The following is a 20,120-nucleotide window of genomic DNA, read 5'->3' as shown; positions in this document are numbered from 1 at the left end:
ACTGAGCAGCATGAGATCTTAGTTAAAGCCAATTAACTAAGATCTGTTGATTGATTTGATTGTTGGTTGATTTTGGAATTTGTTTTCCCAGAGGTCAAGAACTTTATAAGTAGATTGTACAAGATGAATTGCATACATGGTGCTTTAAGTATTGAAATGCATTTGTCTTCTCTAGATTTGCTGACATTTGCCAAAGCATATATAATTGTATATTATAACTGTGATAAATGTTAACAAAACCGTATTTTCTAAATGTTTCTTTAACTTTCTTAAAAGTTGATTCTTTATCTAATTTTATTGTAGGAAAGCCTATTCAACCAATTTCTTGCACAACAATTGTTAAAATTAACTTTGTTTTGATTAACAAAATGATAACTACACCATACTACTGTGAAACCAATACTTTCGCCTCACATTTATTGGCTTCAACTGCAAAATTATACTTTCAATGTTTACTTCAAAAGTCTTATATGAGGCATAATTTTAAAAAATCAACAAATTAAAGATCCATCAAGTATACCTAAACCCTTTCCCACTCAGAAGCAAAGTTAGAATGGTGATGTGCAAACAGCAAGAGACTCGCAGTCTGTTCAGGTTTTATGCTGTTTGCTGCCCATCAGTATCTAAATGAAGCCTTTAAAACTTGAATCTAGTAAGAAAGGTCTTAATTAAATTGAACTTTCTAAGGGACAACAAATGCATTAAAATACGTATCAAAAAAAGTTATGGAATCCACGGTATGTTGCACACTAATGGGTTTGTAGAGTGTAGGGTAAACATTAAAACTGTGAGCATGTGAAAGGGTTTCTAGTTATTTCAGAGAGGACACAGTTTACTAGATTTTAAAGAGATATTAGAGTCAATCACACACAGGTTACCGTCAATCAAGTACCACTGTGACCCATGCTTAAATGGTGGCTGCCCGAAAACTGGTGGTTTAATTCTCTTAGGGGATTACAAAGGTGTAAAAACAAAGATTATGATGATGATGGCGGTGGTGGTGGTCATGATGATGATGATGGTTGTTGATAATGATGATGAAGATGATGATGCTGATGATGATGCTGATGATAAAGATGGCGAGGTAGTCAACAAGAGCACCGCATAATGGGTGCCATGTTTGGCTGCAGGTGCAGTTTTTAATAGATGAAAGCTTGTCAGATTTTTTTTATTTTATTTTTTTAGATGTCACAGTGACCTTGACCTTTGACCTAGTGACCCAAAAATGGGTGTGGCATGTAGAACTCACCAAGGTGCAGCTACATATGAAGTTTCAAAGTTGTAGGCTGAAGCACTTTGATTTTAGAGCCAATGTTCAAAACCTTGACAAAATGCCATGGTTTTAGCCCAACGCGGACGGCGGACACGACACGACGAGTTGGCTATGACAATACCTCGGGGTTTCTCTGAAAACAGCTGAGCTAAAAATGACCTGCTACTCGTAAATCAAAGTTTTGGGAACAATTTAAGGATTTAAAATCAATAAAATATCCAAGTGAAGGAAAAGCTAAGAGATAAACCAAAGAAGAACAATCACCAGTTACAACGTTTTATGGCTGCATGTTCACAAGAACTACTACAGTTTTGGCACCATTGAAGCAGAAATGTTATGATAAGTAGCGCAATGTGATTAAATGGAAGGACTGTAATTAATAAAGACTCCTTATCTGATACCAGTTTTTGTCTACAGTTGATGACTGCCTGCAATAATATAATGGGTTGTTACTCAACAGGACATACCTTATGGAGCTACATTTACATATGGGCCTTGCTCTGTGGAAAAAAGGCTATAATGCATGAGCATAAAGAGTCCTCCCAGATTAGCCAGTGCAGTTCGCACAGGCTAATCAGGGACAACACTTTCCCTTTTGTACAGGCTTATCTGGGACGAAACTTTACCCACATGCATTAAACCCCCTTTTCACAGAGCACAGCTCATGTAAATTATTTGAAGTCTGATTATATAAAAAGAAATGCGTAACTAGGGCGCTGATGCCCCCACATTATGCTTTTGTCTGAAATCACCTCTTATGTCAGAAAAAACTGCACCAAAATATGAAGGTGCGCATTTTCATGTTTGTAAAGTTTCAGAACTGTAGCAGCAATACTTTTTGAATTACGCGCAACACAAGTTAAAAAAGTAATTTGTGTTAAGAAATAGAACCATAAGTCCCGTTGTGAAGAAAATATACTAAGTAAAATATGGTGGTGTGCAAGGTCAAATGCTGACTTTTATGTTTGTAAAGTTTCAGCCCTGCAGCAGCATTACTTTTTGAGCAACGGTAAAATGTAACAAGAGCACCGCCTTGCAGGTGCAGACCGCTCATCTATTTTCTTTTTAAAGGTGAAGGGACTCTCAATTTCAATCACAAAAGAGGGAGGGGTGGAGAGTGAAGAGGGGTGTATAGTGTGGGGGTGTGGACATTTATTACATTATCTTCCAAAAATGCGGGAAAAAAATTGCAAAAAAAAAATTGGGGGGGGGGGGGGGGGGGGGGGGGATTCTTGGGTGCGATGGTTGGACGGTATTTCAAAAATAAATATTTGTGTTTTTTAACCGTTTAAAAAAAAATGGGTGGGGGGTGGGGGTGGGGTATAGTATAGAGTGAGGGTGTGGTGGTCATTTGTGAGATGATCTTAAACAAAAAAAATAAATAAGGGGGGGATTCGGGGGGGGGGGGGGGGCACGGGGAATGGTTTGGGTGGAGTCTATTGTGGTATATCAGGAAAGAGTAGTTTTGTCAAAGTATCAATCAAATCTAATCATTAATAAAGAAGTTATGGCAATTTTAGCAAAATTTAATAATTTGACCTTGAGAGTCAAGGTCAATCAAAGGTCAAGGTAAAATTCAACTTGCCAGGTACAGTAACCTCATGAAAGCATGAAAATATTTGAAGTTTGAAAGCAATAGCCTTGATACTTAAGAAGTAAAGTGGATCGAAACACAAATTTAACCATATATTCAAAGTTACTAAGTAAAAAAAGGGCCATAATTCCGTAAAAATGACAACCAGAGTTATGCAACTTGTCCTTTTACTGTACCCTTATGATAGTTTGCGAGTGTTCCAAGTATGAAAGCAATATCTATGATACTTTAGGGGTAAAGTGGACTAAAACACAAAACTTAACAAAATTTTCAATTTTCTAAGTATAAAAAGGGCACATAATTCTGTCAAAATGCCATTCAGAGTTACATAACTTTGCCTGCACAGTCCCCTTATGACAGTTTGTAAGTGTTGCAAGTATGAAAGCAATAGCTTTGATACTTAAGGAATAAAATGGACCTAAACACAAAACTTAACCAACATTTTCAATTTTCTAAGTATAAAAAGGGCACATAATTCTGTCAAAATGCACGCCAGAGTTATCTAACTTTGCCTGCCCAGTCCCCTCATGATAGTAAGTAAGTGTACCAAGTTTGAATGCAATAGCATTGATACTTTATGAGAAAAGTGGACCTAAACGCAAAACTTAACCGGACGCAGACGCCAAGGTGATGACAATAGCTCATAAATTTTTTTCAAAAAATAGATTAGTTAAAAAGGTATTATTTTTGCTAAAAAGGGGCTGTAACCAAGTTGTGGGGAAAATATTGCAACCAAAATATGGAGGTATATACATGTATATGCGGATTATTATGTTTCTTAAGTTTCAGCCCTCTAGCAGCAATATTGTTGCACAAGAGAAACAATATTTTTGTTTAAAAAGGGGCCCTACTCTGGTGATGTGGGTAATATCCTAACACAAATATTGTGGTGGGCAAGCTCACTTAATGATAAATATGTTTGCAAAGTTTCATTCCTCTAGCACCAATACTTTTTGAAATACACGTGACACAAACAAGTATGCTGGAAGGACGTAACACATGAGCAAATCTATATACCCTTCTCATAATGTGAGGGCATCAAAAGTTAGTTTACATCTAAGGAATTGGAATATATATTTAAGAGGAAAGTGTTAGAGTCACGAATGTACACAATTGACAATAAAAGAAACTAATCACAAGACAATTTTACTCTATTACTCTTTATGCCATTTTTCTATTAAAAGTTACTTAGAAACAAGGAAAAAAAAAGAAATATCACAGCTAACAAGGGAGACGATCAATATTTTCCCAATTGCTCTACTGACCTCGTTTTCGTCTGCCGCAGCTATGACCTCATCGCTGATGCCGTTCTCTCCGCGGGCGTGGTAGTGGATGAAGTAGGAGTCCACCTTCTTGTAGACCCTTGATGGGGGCAGCCACTGCAGGAATATGGAGGTGGATGACAGCACCGTCAGGTTCACTATCATCGGCGCTGACGCTCCTGTAGCATAACACGCTCAAATATTATTATTATATTATCATTATATATATTGTTTTATTTTATTATTTATTTATAATATAATAATATAATATAGAATTATATCATAAATATATTGATATATATTATACTATTATATGAGAAGGGGTAAGGCAAACTCTTTATAGTTATTTTCAACAATGAAATAAACATGTAGCTTTCATAATTTAATCCAACAGATAACCATTCCCATTCGTACACAAATTGTACCCAATGGGATAAGGCATACGGTTTATAGTTATTTTTGACAATGAAATAAACATGTAGCTTTCATAAATTAATGCAATATTCCCATTCATACACAAATTGTACCCAAATTGAGCCTGGTTTTGACAGTAAACCATGATGTAAATTTTATCTTCACAATGGCGAATGCATGTGTAGCTTCTAAACACACTTATAATTATATGCATATTTTTTGTGTGAACTATTACTGTTGCAAATGTACAGGATTACACTGTAACTCCAATATAGCGCGGTCAATGGTGTCCAAGCCGCGTAACAGCCTTATAACGGATCCGCGTTATAGGTTTTGAGCTCATTTACTGCAGGGCGCTATAAAAAAAAACAGGTATAGAATAGCCTATAATATAGGTCATGTATATTGCCATGCTGTGTTGACGCAAATACATGCATATAAACCGAATCGTATCGATAACAGTATACATACCGCTTTTCTGATGTGTACATTTATCCGGTAATCCAATAAAATTGCAACATCACTTAAAAAATAATGATCTTGAACATTAATGACGATATATGTTTATGAAATTCGTAAACACAACCGTACGCATATATGCCATTTTCAGAAGTGTTAAGAGTACAGTGCATTATGGGGCAGAGCTTTCATTGGACGAGCGACTTAAAATTTAGATTGAATGCAATACGATTCATGTACAAACAATTGTTTTATTGCGTCATACGCATGCAAAAAACGTGTTTCCCGGGGACTTTCTGATACCGCGCGAAAATGAAAGTGAAACTCTGTTAACAATTACCGGTACACTGCGTTCGCATGTAAATAAATTGTCTGCATTATTTAATTTCTTATACACGAACTGAAAGATTAAATGACATAATACTAGAATGATAATGAAATTACAGAAAAAGTTGTTTTATACAGTGGGCAGTATATTTCACAGCCGCTCATTTAATATAGTCAAACTGCAACCATATCAAAGTAAGAATGTTTCAATCGTTTTTAATTACTTAAATTGTAAAACTATCCCGCTTGCACTTAAGTTATGGAAATTATCGCACTGAACCGCTCTGATGTGGAATACATGTAATAAACACTGACGCACGAGTTTTCCACACCTTTATTGACATTACACAACAGATTAACACCAATTAGCTGTCGGTGTTATTTAACCTCGAGGCGATTATAATTGGTTCAACGGACGTTTGAATAAAGCAATTAACATGTGATTGCCGCCATCTTTGAATTGTCTGAAAATACACAAAGTTGCATTATACGGATTTGAATCAGAAATCAAATGGAAGGTTGGAGAAAAAATGGGATCCAAGCACCCCCCGCGTTAAATTGGATTCAGCGTTATAACGGAGCGCGTTATATTGGAGTTACAGTGTATAAATTTGAATTGGTAAAGGCATGTAACTAGGCGAAAAGTGTTCTCTATGATAAGCCTGTGCGGACTGTACGTGCATTAAGCCTAGTTGAGCACTGCTCATATATTTCGCTCACCTCTGACGTCAGTAAGTGCCGGGTAGTTGTCACTATACTCGCTGTATCCCCCGCCAGTCTCAGCCCTCACTCGCAGCATATAGTCTGTGTAGGGCTCTGAAATGGGGGCAACAGAATCAGAATCCAAATAACCAACAGTTCAAAACACAGAGGTTGCCGTGGAATAGTGGATATGGTGTTCACCTAACAACTATGGGGTCAAGAGGTCGATCCGCACTTGGAGAGGGTTCTTAAGATCTCCACATAAGACATCAAGTACTGGTTCTACCCAGGGAATAGATTCGAGATGGTTTCAATAAGCCTAAAGTTTAGCTAACATAAATTGGTTTAAACTGAAACACAGATTTTCAACAGCCATGTACAGTATTGAATGTAAAAAACGTGTTGAATAAAATCCTCACACATGTGTTTTAAAATTGTATGTATTGATGTTAAAATGTTTATTCCAAGTTATCATACAAGAACACATACATACAGAAAATACGTAAACTCTAACTTTTATGATTTGTACAAACCTAGTCCTCAATTATGAATGATAACGAAAATGTACTTGTTTAAGTTGTTTTCAAAGGTCCTTTAAACAGGGAAATTAAAGACCTATGTCATTGATATGACAATGGTCAAAGGAAATACCGCAATGAATCGAGACATCATATAATAATCCAGATGTTAGAACATTCTAATCACATACTGAGACTTCAACATCTTAACAAAAACAGCTCATATTACTTTTCCTTCTAATGAAAATGAATGAACAAAATTAATTGAATTATACAAACATATTCACATGGAAACTCTCTGTAGGAAATAAAATCACAAACCCATTTTTTTATTTGTGTTCAAACAAGAGATGTGTTCATCAGAAACACAATGCCCCCTATTGCGCAGCTATGAATTTAATATTATTTTTTGTACCTTTGACCTTGAAGCATGACCTTGACCTTGAACTACCTCCACTCAAAATGTGCAGCTTTATGAGAACGCCGCTTTGAAATTTTTATGAATTTTTTAACCTTTGACCTTGAAGGATGACCTTGACCTTGAAGGATGACCTTGACCTTGAACTTCCACCACTCAAAATGTGCAGCCTCATGATAACGCCGCTTTGAAATTATTTAATTTTTTTACCTTTGACCTTGAAGGATGACCGTCACTTGAAGGATGACCTTGACCTTGAACTTCCACCACTCAAAATGTGCAGCTTCATGAGAACGCCACCTTGATTTTTTTTATTTTTTTTACCTTTGACCTTGAAGGATGATCTTGACCTTGAAGGATGATCTTGAATTTGAACTTCCACAACTAAAAATGTGCAGCTTCATGAGAACACCGCATTGAATTAATTTTTTTTACCTTTGACATTGAAGGATGACCTTGACCTTTAACTTCCACTACTCAAAATGTGCAGCTTCATGAGATACACATGCATGCCAAAAATCAAGTTGCTATCTTTAATATTAAAAAAGTTAAAGTTTTCGGACGGACAGACGCCATATATTAGACATTTGACCTTGAAGGATGACCTTGACCTTCACCTTTCACCACTCAAAATGTTCAGCTCCATGAGATACACATGCATGCCAAGTATCAAGTTGCTTTCTTCAATATTGAAAAAATTATGGCAAATGTTAAAGTTTTCGGACGGACAGACGCCATAAATTTGACATTTGACCTTGAAGGATGACCTTGACCTTTCACCACTCAAAATGTGCAGCTCCATGAGATACACATGCATGCCAAATATAAAGTTGCTATCTTCAATAGTGTAAAAGTTATGGCCAATGTAAAAGTTTGTTTTCGGACGGACGGAGAGACTTACTGACATACTGACGGACAGTTCAACCGCTATATGCCACCCTACCGGGGGCATAAAAAGCATGGGAACGATGGACCTTGATTTAAATAAAATCAACAATTTAAGTGGTCATTGACAACTGGCACCAGTACCAATCAATACATGAAGCCTCAATATAACTATTAGGGGAAATTTTGGCTTAATGTGTGTGTGTAAAGTGTTGTCCCATCCCAGATAAGCCTGTGCATTCAGGGACAAAAATTTCAGCTTTAACTCAAATTTCGCTTAGATGAGACTTCTTTAAAGAAAAAATTACATAAACGCTAGGCTAATCTGGGAAAACACTTTATGCACATGCATGAGGCCAAGTTTTCCAAGAAGACAGCATAAGATTTAGGTTCCAAGGGAATCATGCCGGCATACCAAGGTTGCCATGTCGTAATGAATATGGTGACGGCCAAGCCACCGGCAGGTCATGAGTTTGTTCCCTATAGTGGGAGCATTCTTAAGGTTTGATATTTCAAACAGACAACAAGTACTGGTTCTACCCATGAAAAGGACTTGAGAGCTTTCATTTAGCCTTACGCTTTCGATACAAATCAAGCTAAAATAATACAACACTATTGCCAAGCAATAAAAGTCCCCTACCGGCTCCATCATTGTCAGAATTTCCACCATTGTCAAAATATTTTTTTATTTGTTGCCATAGCAACCAGAATTTTTGACTTGGGAACAAAATAAAATGACTTGCATAATGTCCATATTGCCATCTATCCATGAATCAAGTTTCATGAACAAATATTAAGAACTTTTAAAGTTATCACAGGATCCAGAAAACCACCATTTTCAGCAGTATTTCTAGTCTATTTGTTGCCACACCAACCAGAAATTTTGATGTAGGAACAAAATGAAATGACGTGCATAATGTCCATATTGACATCTATCCATGTTCCAGGTTTCATGAAAAAATATTAAGAACTTTCAAAGTTATCGCAGGATCCAGAAAAGTGTGACGGACGGACAGACAGAGCGCAAACCATAAGTCCCCTCCGGTGAAACCGGTATGGGACTAATAAGTTAATTAAACTTACCTAGGTCACTAATAACTGCCCTCATGGGCTGGGTGAGGTGGCCCGTGATGATGCGGGTCTTGTACGTGTTGTTGTGTATCCACTGGAGCTGGTAGTTCTTCAGCACCCCGTTATCCACGGTCGGGGCCTCCCAGTTCACCACGAACGAGGTTGACTGCATTTCCGTGACGTGAGTAATGCGAGGTTTGCCAGGAACTACACAGGGAGGGAAATAAACTGTGTTATATGAGTTATGCTCTGTGAAAAGGGGGTTTAATGCATGTGCGCAAAGTGTCGTCGCAGTCCGTAAACGCTAATCGGGGACGACACTGTCCGCTTTTTTTATATTATTTAATTCAAGAAAGTCTTTTCTTAGCAAAAATCAAGTTAGGTGGGAAGTGTCATCCCTGATTAAACTGTGCGGACTGCACAGGCTAATCTGGGACGACAGTTTACACACATTCATTAAACCCCCTTTTCACATAGCGCGGCTCATATATTTGATCTTACGGTGGAATTCCAGACTTTGAACTTTCAAAAAGAGTCAGAAGAAAACAGGACCAAATACAGTAGATCCCTTTGCAGAGATATCTTGAGACCAAATCTTCTGTTTCAATACTGCTATATAAGGATAACTGTTCTGGAGGCCACGTTTTTCACAGACCAGAACCATTTTTAAACTTGGTCAAAATTGTAGTCGAAAAAAAGTTCTGAGCAAGTTTCATGGAGATTGGAGTTGGTCAACAATATGACTTTGAAGAAAAGAAGAAGCTTCAAGATAGGTTTGATCTTTTAACCCAAGTCATTAGAAAAGATGAAGCTTTCAAGATAGGTTAAGTATTTAAAGACAAGTAGATAGAAAAATTGAATAAGTCAAGTAATGTTCAGGCTGATTATGGCTAAATTTGACCTTTGACCCCTACATGTGGCATTGACCTTCAGGTAGGCAAACTTGTGTTGCACACAACAATTTGGGTTATGGTGGTTGACATTTGTGACAAGTTATTTCTAAAATCAAATAATCTTCAACTAAGTTATGGCTGAGATGGGGAGCTTCGCACAGATGTATAGAAGGACAGCAAGATTGCTTTATGCTGCCTTCTTGGAAGGAGGACATACACACAATGAAGACAAATGAACCAGAGTGAAATTCAATTCATCAGGAGTATGGTTTTTCATTCTAAAACCAGGGGTACAAAATTTTGTGGAAAATTTTTAGACAACCAGATGCGCATAACTGGGTGACAAACCTTCTACAAAAGACATTAAAATAGACACTTTATTGAACTTTATGAAAATATTTCTTAATACTTATTTTTTAACATCACAAAGAAGCTATTAAAGGATCCAAATCTAAAAATAACAGTATACATTCGGTTGATTTCTGTTATGCTCTTAATTTTATTTCCAATTTGATCTGCAAAAAAATATCACACCCCTGTTTACCCTTTCCCACTCAGATGTAAAGTAAAAATAGCCATGTGCAAAAAGCCTAAAACCAGAACAGCCTGCAAGTAACTCGTCGGTTCAGGTTTTATGCTGTTTGCTGCTCATCAGTATCGAAGGGTTAAAAATAAAGCCTTTAAACTTCAATTTAGTAAGAAAGGTCTTTCATTAAATTTAACTTTCTAAGGGACTACAAATGCGTGACAAGAGGGCCATGATGGCCCTGAATCGCTCACCTGACTCATTAAGATCAGATGAAAACTATGACCTCTATTGTCTACACAATGTTTTTCTATGATTTGACCTAGTGATCTAGTTCCTGACTCTAGATGACCCAAATACAATCCCAATCCAGATTTCATCAAGATAAACATTCTGACCACAGTTCATAAATATTGGATGAAAACTGTGACCTCTATTGTCAACACAAGGTTTTTCTATTTATTTGACCTAGATTTTTACCCCAGATGACCCAAATACAATCCCATCCAGATTTCATCAAGAATTCTGACCAAATTTCATAAAGGTTGGATGAAAACTGTGATCTCTAATGTCTACACAAGGTTTTTCTATTATTTGACCTAGTGACCTAGTTTTTGACCCCAGATGATCCAAATAAAATCCCAACCCAGATTTCATCAAGATAAACATTCTGACCAAATTTCATAAAGATTGGATGAAAACTGTGACCTCTATTGTCTACAGAAGGTTGTTCTATTATTTGACCTAGTGACCTTGTTTTTGACCCCAGATGACCCAAATACAATCCCAAACCGGATTTCATCAAGATAAACATTTTGACCAAATTTCATCAAGATTGGATGCAAACTGTGACCTCTACTGTCTACACAAACAAATTGTTGACGGACGGACGCACGGACAAACGCAGGCACGCACAACGGACGCCGGACATCACACGATCACATAAGCTCACCGTGTCACTTCATGACAGGTGACCTAAAAATATGTGTCGGAGATAAACATGAACAGTTGTGGTTAAAATCCCATAGAAACAAGGGCTGTTTGTAAAACATGCATGCCCCCCTATATCGGCTATAAGTTGTAGTAGCAGCCATTGTGTGAATACGTTTTTTGTCACTGTGAATGGTGGTGGTGGTGGTGGTGTAGTAGTAGTAGTAGTAGTAGTAGTAGTAGTAGTAGTAGTAGTAGTGGTAGTAGTAGTAGTAGTAGTAGTAGTAGTGGTAGTAGTAGTAGTAGTAGTAGTAGTAGTAGTAGTAGTAGTAATAGTAGTTGTAGTAGTGTAGTAGTAGTAGTAGTAGTAGTAGTAGTAGTAGAAGTAGTAGTAGTAGTAGAAGTAGTAGTAGTAGTAGTAGTAGTAGTTAGTGGTAGTAGTAGTAGTAGTAGTAGTAGTAGTAGTGGTAAAAGTAGTAGTAGTAGTGGCAGTAGTAGTAGAAGTAGTAATAGTAGACGTGGTGGTGGTGGTGGTGGTGGAGGTGGTGGTGGTGGTGGTGGTGGTGGTGGTGGTGGTGGTGGTGGTGGTGGTGGTAGAAGTAGTACTAGTAGTAGTAGTAGAAGTAGTAGTAGTAGTAGTAGTAGTAGTAGTAGTAGTAGTAGTAGTAGTAGTAGTAGTGGTAGTAGTAGTAGAAGTAGTAGTAGTAGTAGTAGTAGTAGTGGTAGTAGTAGTAGAAGTAGTAGTAGTAGTAGTAGTAGTAGTAGTAGTAGTAGTAGTAGTAGTAGTAGTAGTAGTAGTAGTAGTAGCAGTAGCAGCATTACAAGACCAATACTTAAGAATGATCAAATGGGAAAAGGTAACCTAGCACTGGCAGTAAATATGGGGCTCATTTACAGGTCAGATTTGGAATCTCTGCTGTAAAATGAGATTTTGAATGAATTTAAGGGAGGCAAATCTGTAATAAAAAGAACATGCATAAACCGTAGTTGTTTCCCTTGTTTGAACCATGCTAAATCCTTACAAGTTTGGAAAGAATTGGATGAAAAATTTGGACTTCATTGCATAAACACCATTTTCTCAATTCAAGGGGAGGTAATTCTGTACTTCATGGACCAATAATGCTCATTTTTTGTAGGGTTCGTGTCCTCATTGATATAAAGACACTGTGCAAATTTGGAAAGGATCGGACAAAAAATGTGGAAGATTTTTGAAAGTTTTCACAAAATAGGCAAAAACGAATAAACATGCAAAGTTCAACGAGCTCCTGCGGCCATGTTTTTTGACGAATCAAATTTCTTTGAACAACTTTTTCAGGGGAGCCTTCAAAGGTCATCCCTGTGAAATTTTTTGAAAATCTGATGAGCGGTTTCTTACAAGATTTTTTAAGGTTTTTACCATATATGGTCATGGCGGCCATCTTGGTTATGTGATCAAATTTTTTTTAACAATTCTTTTGTCCCATGACCTAGGGATGCTCCACATGAAATTTAGTTGAAATTGGCTCATGGTTTAGTAGAAGAAGATGTTTACAAATTGTTTACAGACAGACGGACGGACGGACGGACTGACGCCGGACGCTGAGTGATCACAATAGCTCACCTCGAGCTATCGCTCAGGTGAGCTAAAAATACGTTTCTAAGTGGTAAAGGGTTAAACGCTGAACATGTTTGGCTTGTGGCACCTACCTCCCTCTGCAGTTTTGATGTACAGTGTGGTGATAGGCCCTTGTCCCTCGTCATTGAATAGTTGTATAGATACACTGTAGTTAGTGAAAGGCATCAGACTGTCCAGTGTGTGAGTCTGAAAGAAGCACAAAGTTTAATAAACTGCGTCACTTCACAACCTTACTGTATCAGTTCCATTATTTGAAACATTTGAAGAAATTAAAGCTTTACATGGTTCCGTTATCGAGATATGAAGTGTCAGATTATATATGGATTTATATAAACATTAATTAAATGTTTGCATACTTAACATAACAAAATTATATACAAGTACAAAATTGGAATTTTAAAACTGAAACTTAAATAGAAAGAGGTGCCATGCTTATAATGTTCTTGAAATATTTATCATTCGAACAAGAGCTGTCACACAAAAAAGTGCTTGACAATTCTTCTGCTTTGATAGTATTATGTACATTTTCTATCTTTCACCTGATATTATGACCACACATTTGAAGCAGAAAATATCTGACGTACATGTACAGTATATGTTAACTAAAATCTGGAAACTCATCAATTAAAACAGAATATATGACCATGCCAAGAAACTAGATTTCTGACTATGTTTCGTTACTAATGAATTGATTTGAATTTAGTAAAGTTTGAAGCAAGGCCTGCATGTAAGTTACCTAGAAATAAAATAACACCACAATACCTCCATCCCAATTCAAGTTATTGAGCAAAAAAATATTTTTCTTTTAAGTTACAATGACCTTGTGCCAACTGGCCCCAAATACAACTACTTTCATTTAAATATATTATATGCTTCTATAAACAAGAGCTGTGTTTGTGAAACACAACACCCCTTTTGCACTTTGAAGCTGCACAGCAGCTATTTTATAGGTAAAGTCAAAGGCCAGTAACTTCGTCAAAAAACAATGAACTGGAACGAAACTCAAAATCAATCTGAAAGTCATGTAGGTGGACTCACACACCAAAAACAAGGGAGTATCTGAAAGCGTTTCAGAAAAATTCTGGAAAAATGTTATTGTACAGAAAAATTCAAAGGCCCGTAACTTTGTCAAAAATCAATGGACTGGAACAAAACTGGGAGGTCTATATCTGAAAGCTTTTATGATTAGAGTTCGGAAAACTGTTATTCTAGAGAGAATTTACAAGTCTAAGGCCCGTACTTGGCCAAAAATCAGTGATCCGGAACGAAGCTCTAACTTTATCTGAAAGTCAAGCAGGAAGACTCACACACCCAAATCAGGTAAAAACCTGAAAGCTTTTGGGAATCAAAGCGCTGAAGGCACTGAAGATGTTCGCTATTGCATAATTTAGCACGCAATTCATTTTTGAAAATCAATCGCAAGTTTGAAATGAACACACGCCATTCAACTTTATAAAGTGTGTCGTAGCGCACGGGCCGAGTTTTGTGTGCACTTTTTATCATCCTTATTATTTCATAGAAATAACGAAGACAAAATAAAAACAACATGCTTTTTGGAAGTTCTGAAAGCATAGAAAGTATGATGAAAATGGTAATGATAACTTAATATAAAGAAAATGTGCAGTCACCATCATATTAAATGAATATTTTTTTCTAATATCAAATAACTATCACACCCAGAATATAAATTCATAATGAAAGTTCCGTGTACAAAACTTTTGATTTTTGACACCATATACAAATTCAAAAGATACAACAATCTTCGTGTCTTGTATATGGAGGAATAAAAGTATATAAACATTGCTGTTTATGCTTAACTTATTACCTGAGCTGTTCACACGGTGTCAACAACGCTAACATAAAAATAGGTATAGAGCACTTATGCGCTTTTAGGCGTAGCTGTTTCAGTTTTCATCTTAGTGACTTTTACATAACGCCAACAGACACGCATGAATATTTTCGAATATTTAATAAGCTGATTCGAGATACAACCTCTGAATTTTTGCTACATCACTGCGTATGTGCTCAATTCAAAGGATGTAGCAATGTTCAGTGTAAGGAATTCCGGACTACTCTCTGTATGCTCAAACGACACAAATTGTGGCCCTGTTACAATTACGCGTTACAACCCATCTCGCAGAATTTCACTTTCGCCTCCAAGATGAGTAAACAATCATTAGCGAAATAGTATAGTGTCACGATAAGAGAAAATCGTTTAATTATCATACCACAATGTTTGCCGTATTTGGTCAGCACGTCTGGAAATCATTCCTTAATGTGTGGATAGGCTGCCATTATTAACAAGTTTGCTATTTTCAATTCAATTTTGTATCAAAAAGCATTGTTCTTAAATGTGGCATTTTCAATTCGCAATGAGATTTGTAATGACCCTCGTCATGCGAAAATGGGTCTTATTCCATATGCGCCCATCATATAAATAGCCCACTCAGCTATCCCTCCTTCTGGTAAGGAGAAACATAACATATTGAGTAATTTTAAAGCGAACAGCATCCCCTATGGCCTGACTGCGCAAAAGCACATGTTGGGTTTAACAAACGCTTGCCGAAACGCATAAGACCCATTTTCGCATGACGGCGCTATTGACGTGTGATTTAAATGTGTCGAAAGAAAACTGCGTTTAAATAAAATATAAACATACGATATATTTCGATAGTGAAGAAAGATACTCATAACAAGGCATATCAGGACACATATGAAGTGCTCTCCCGTAGTATATTTTTTATTTACTCACACTAATGTGTGGTTTGACAATGCTAACACACATTTCATGCGGTGAATATGCAGCTTACAAGTGAAAAACACAACACAATAGTTTAACTTTTGTTTAATTGTATTTAATTATTTAGAAAAGTAAATTGCTAACTTTATTTCAAAGTCAGCGTATACGCCGACTACATTTTTAAAAGACATTTATTGTTATAAATATATTTAATATAATATATTAAGTTGTTTTCGGTTTTAGCGATTAAAAAGCATTTTCGAGGTTGCCTATAATATGCCTGTAGTAATTGATGAACTCATATCCAACTGTCTATGTATTGAAAACTGTGAATATAAACAATCTTAACCTTCTACTAACCTTCTACTATTGCATTCGTATTATTATTATAAATTGTTTGTTATATTCGGGTTTAGCAATTATGAAACTTTTTTTGTCTATCGTATATAAATTGAGAATATAAATAAGCGTCAACTTTTTCCCGAATCTCTCAATTTACTACCTGTACTACGTCATTGAGTTGTATGCGAGAGCGTAACCTATTGCGTTGTTATAACCCGTAAACTTTCCTTTGTTTATCGACAGGCGCATCTATTAATAGCCTCATATCATGAATGCCAAAACAACCGGGAAAAAGAACCACGTGACCAAATAGGACGCAAAACGCAAATACCATGCGACTACGACTTTTATTATGTAAGAACGCTCCGCAAATCCTTTGAAGTCGGAGCCTTGTGATTGCTATTACGTAAATAATTGACCTCTAACTGAAGTAAGCAAAGGAAACGCAGCACCTAATTCCTTCTATGTGCGAAGGAGATTGAATTTTACTAAAGTATGGTTTGCCTATTATAACACACATTATAATGCGGTAAATATGCGACTAACAAGTAAAAAACACTATAATTAAACTTTTGTTTTGAATTAAGTTATTTAGAAAACAAAATTCCAAACCTTATTTCAAAACAGCAAGACTACATTTTTTAGAGAATATTATTGTTATATTTAAATGTTTTTTAACAGTTTCATCGATAATGAAACATTTTTGTATGTTGTCTATCGTATCCCTGTAATAATTGTTGAACTCGTGGTCAACGTATTATTAATTGAGACCTGTGAATATAAACAAGCGTAACCTTATACTACTGCGTTATTCTCACACGGACTCCCCTTTGTTTATCGCCAGCCTCAGATTTATGAATGAGCTGAGCGAAAATACTACGTCACGCACACGCAGCAGAAAGTGAACTATTTTAATCATTCATAAACAATTTCCTCCGCGACACGTACAATACGATCATTGTTTATTGATTCTTTTCTATAAAACACCGTTCGAAAATATTGAATGTAACACTATATTAATATAATGTTTCCATTTGTGAATACACATAATTGGAGAACTCAAACCTCTTGCATAAATTATACAACTCTTTCTTGCGCGGATACGCAAGTTGGTATTGGGTTAATCATACCTAGGCTGTATCGATCTGAATTTCACACTAAGCACTTTAGACGGGCGCTAAAGCGCCCATCTAAAAACACTCCGAAAACAGATATCGTTCGGATGAACAGACTGACAGACCCTACCGAGAGCATGAAAAAGAATGTTTAGGTCAGTCACAAGCACAAACAGATCAAGATTGCAGATGTTCATGCTGCCTGGATCTGGTCATTCAGGGAGATTTGCTTCACTAATAAAGAACATGCAAAGCAAGTTCATCTATAACTTAAGCAAAAGGGATTTTATTTCATAGCCAATTTTAAACAAGAATCTCATTACCAACAACAGATAACAGTTCACATAAAATTAAAACTTGAATAATGAATGCATTTAATTAAAGACGAAAATGTTAGTGTTTCTTTTCCTGTTTATGAACTGCTACATCCCGCTTGCCAAAAGCTTCTGACATATAAACAAGAGATGTGTTCGTCAGAAACACAATGCCCCCTACTGCGCCGCTTTGAAGCCATATATTTGACCTTTGAACTTCAAGGATGACATTGACTTTGACCTTTCACCACTCAAAATGTGCAGCTCCATGAGATACACATGCATGCCAAATATCAAGCTGCAATCTTCAATATTGCAAAAGTTATGGCCAATGTTAAAGTTTTCGGACAGAAGCACAGACTGACTGACGGACAGTTCAACTGCTATATGCCACCCAACGGGGGCATAAAAACTACCCACAACTCATATACACTTCAATACACAATAAACAAATAATTGAACCAATGAAAAATCTTCAACAAACTACAACTTAGAGGTAAGGAATCCTGAAACTCTAACGGCAAAAATCCAAACAAATAACAAACCATAGTCTTTGGATCTGGAATGGTGACAGCCCGCAATTCCATATCCGTCAACCTCCTGTACTGTATAACATAGCCCTCTGGGTTCCCGTTCAGGCTGTCTTCTGCTATGGGTTGCCATGACAACTGGATGGTGTTGCTTGTTGGACTTGAAGCCCTGAAGTTCTGTGGCGCTTGTCCAGGGGCTATTAATTGTAATTTGCCTCTTTATTGTCTCAATAACAATCAATAATTATGAGCCTCCTCATGGGAAAACAGGGCCTAATGCATGTGCATTAAGTGTCATCTCATAAAAGCTTGTGCAGTCTGCATAGGCTAATCAGGGAAGACACTTTCTGCCTAAATTTGGTTTTCATTTACTGAAGAAATCCCTCAAACAAAAATCTCAATAAAAGAGGAACTGCATCGGCTAATCTTGAAGACACTTCACCTACATGCATTAAGCCCTGTTTTCCCAAAAGGCGGCTCAAATGTATGGATGATAAAAAAAATAATTATAACAGAAGATTTATCCCTGTTATATAAGCTTGAAAAGGCTTTTGAACGTATTGAAATTGCTCATTACATTTTTAAGGTTTTTTTCTATGAGAAAAATATTCTTGGTAAGAAAAATCAATCTTGATTAAAATACTTTGCAACCACAAATGAAAATATAAGAAAAGTATAAACTAGGGATTTAGCCAGACTCAAAATGAAAGGCGGAACTGAAAAGGGTGATGTGGGCTGATGTAAGCTTTGTGACACTGTGACTCAACGTGCTGTTTCCACATATATAAAATCATCCATTCACCATATATTCCATGCTGTATAATCTTTATTACAAATGATTTGATATTAATATTAAGTAATACTGCATGTTGATCAACACAATCATCATAAGAGTGTCTGTTATTAAAAAAAACATGACAAGTGAAAAAGGAACAAAAAATGTGTGAGAATTTTTTTGAAGGGCGAGACATAAAAATGGAACATGGACGAGTTCCAACCCTGGCATTCCTATTCCAATTAAACTAAATCCCTATATTAACAATATGTTCCAGAAAAGCCAAGTTCTTACAAATGTCTTACTCAAAGGCACAATTTAAGAGTAAAACAAGGGACAAAATTGTCACAAAACCAGGTTTTCATTGTGAAAAAAAAATCTGATAAAGGGAGAAAACTCAAACTGAACTTTTGAAATGACCAAAAAAATTAACCCCCTTTGTATTTTTTTTTTTTTTTAAATCTATTTTTAGTCATGGCGACCTTGACATTGGAGATATTGACGTGATTCTTTCGTGGGACACACCGTCCCATGATGGTGAACAAATGTGCCAAATGATTTTAAAATCTGACAATGAACGACATAGTTATGGCCCGGACAAGCTTATTCCGCCAGCCCGCCAGCCAGCCCGCCAGCCAGCCAGCCAGCCAGCCAGCCCGCCCGCATTCGCCAATCAAATAACCAGTTTTTTCCTTCGGAAAACCTGGTTAACAATCTCGTCTATATCCAATGTCCAGTTACAATTTTAGCATATGAGTTTACAGTACATACTGATGAGACCAAAACAAGCTCTCCCTCATTAACATCTGTACAAATTGAAGTTTTATTTTGAAATGTGACATAGTTCCTGAGATATAGCCCTATAAAGTTTGTGACAGACAGACGGAAAAACTGTCATGATGGACAACGCAAAAACTATATTCCTTCGCCTTAGGCAGGGAATAAGAAGTATATGGTGCAAGTCAGATAAATTCCCTACCCTCAGATGTGGTCATGAAAATACTGCTGGGTTGACTAGGGGCGCTGTTGCCGAGGGCGTTCTTGGCAATCACGTGTATCTGGTAGTAGGTGAAGGGAGTCAGCTCTCGTACAACTATGCTCGTTGTGTTACTGTTAACCAGCAGGACACGGCTCTTGCTCCAGTCATTATCAGTCATACTGAAATTGTAAGTCTTCTAATGCATATCTTATGCTTAAGTCTTCTAATGCATATCTTATGCTTAAGTCTTCTAATGCATATCTTATGCTAAAGTCTTCTAATGCATATCTTATGCTAAAGTCTTCTAATGCATATCTTATGCTTAAGTCTTCTAATGCATATCTTATGCTAAAGTCTTCTAATGCATATCTTATGCTTAAGTCTTCTGACACATATGCTTAAAGTCTTCTAATGCATATCTTATGCTTAAGTCTTCTA

General features: G+C 36.6%; 1 protein-coding gene across 3 annotated transcripts in view; it reads right to left on the bottom strand.

Annotated features, from left to right (window-relative positions):
- LOC127832463 (tyrosine-protein phosphatase 99A-like) overlaps positions 1-20,120 on the bottom strand; it is an 80,263-nt gene that overhangs the window by 33,194 nt on the left and 26,949 nt on the right. For all 3 annotated transcript variants that reach the window (XM_052357945.1, XM_052357946.1, XM_052357947.1), the window contains 6 exons: positions 19,683-19,861; positions 17,944-18,125; positions 12,959-13,073; positions 8,936-9,130; positions 6,050-6,145; positions 4,133-4,308 (listed from right to left, as the gene is read on the bottom strand). In XM_052357945.1, the coding sequence (XP_052213905.1) occupies positions 4,133-4,308; positions 6,050-6,145; positions 8,936-9,130; positions 12,959-13,073; positions 17,944-18,125; positions 19,683-19,861 (943 nt within the window). The remainder of the gene's footprint in view (positions 1-4,132; positions 4,309-6,049; positions 6,146-8,935; positions 9,131-12,958; positions 13,074-17,943; positions 18,126-19,682; positions 19,862-20,120) is intronic.

The sequence above is a fragment of the Dreissena polymorpha genome, chromosome 5 (assembly GCF_020536995.1).
Source record: "Dreissena polymorpha isolate Duluth1 chromosome 5, UMN_Dpol_1.0, whole genome shotgun sequence".
Classification (NCBI taxonomy): domain Eukaryota; kingdom Metazoa; phylum Mollusca; class Bivalvia; order Myida; family Dreissenidae; genus Dreissena; species Dreissena polymorpha.
Note: the sequence above shows the minus strand (reverse complement) of the source record. Positions and strands in the feature narration are given on the sequence as shown.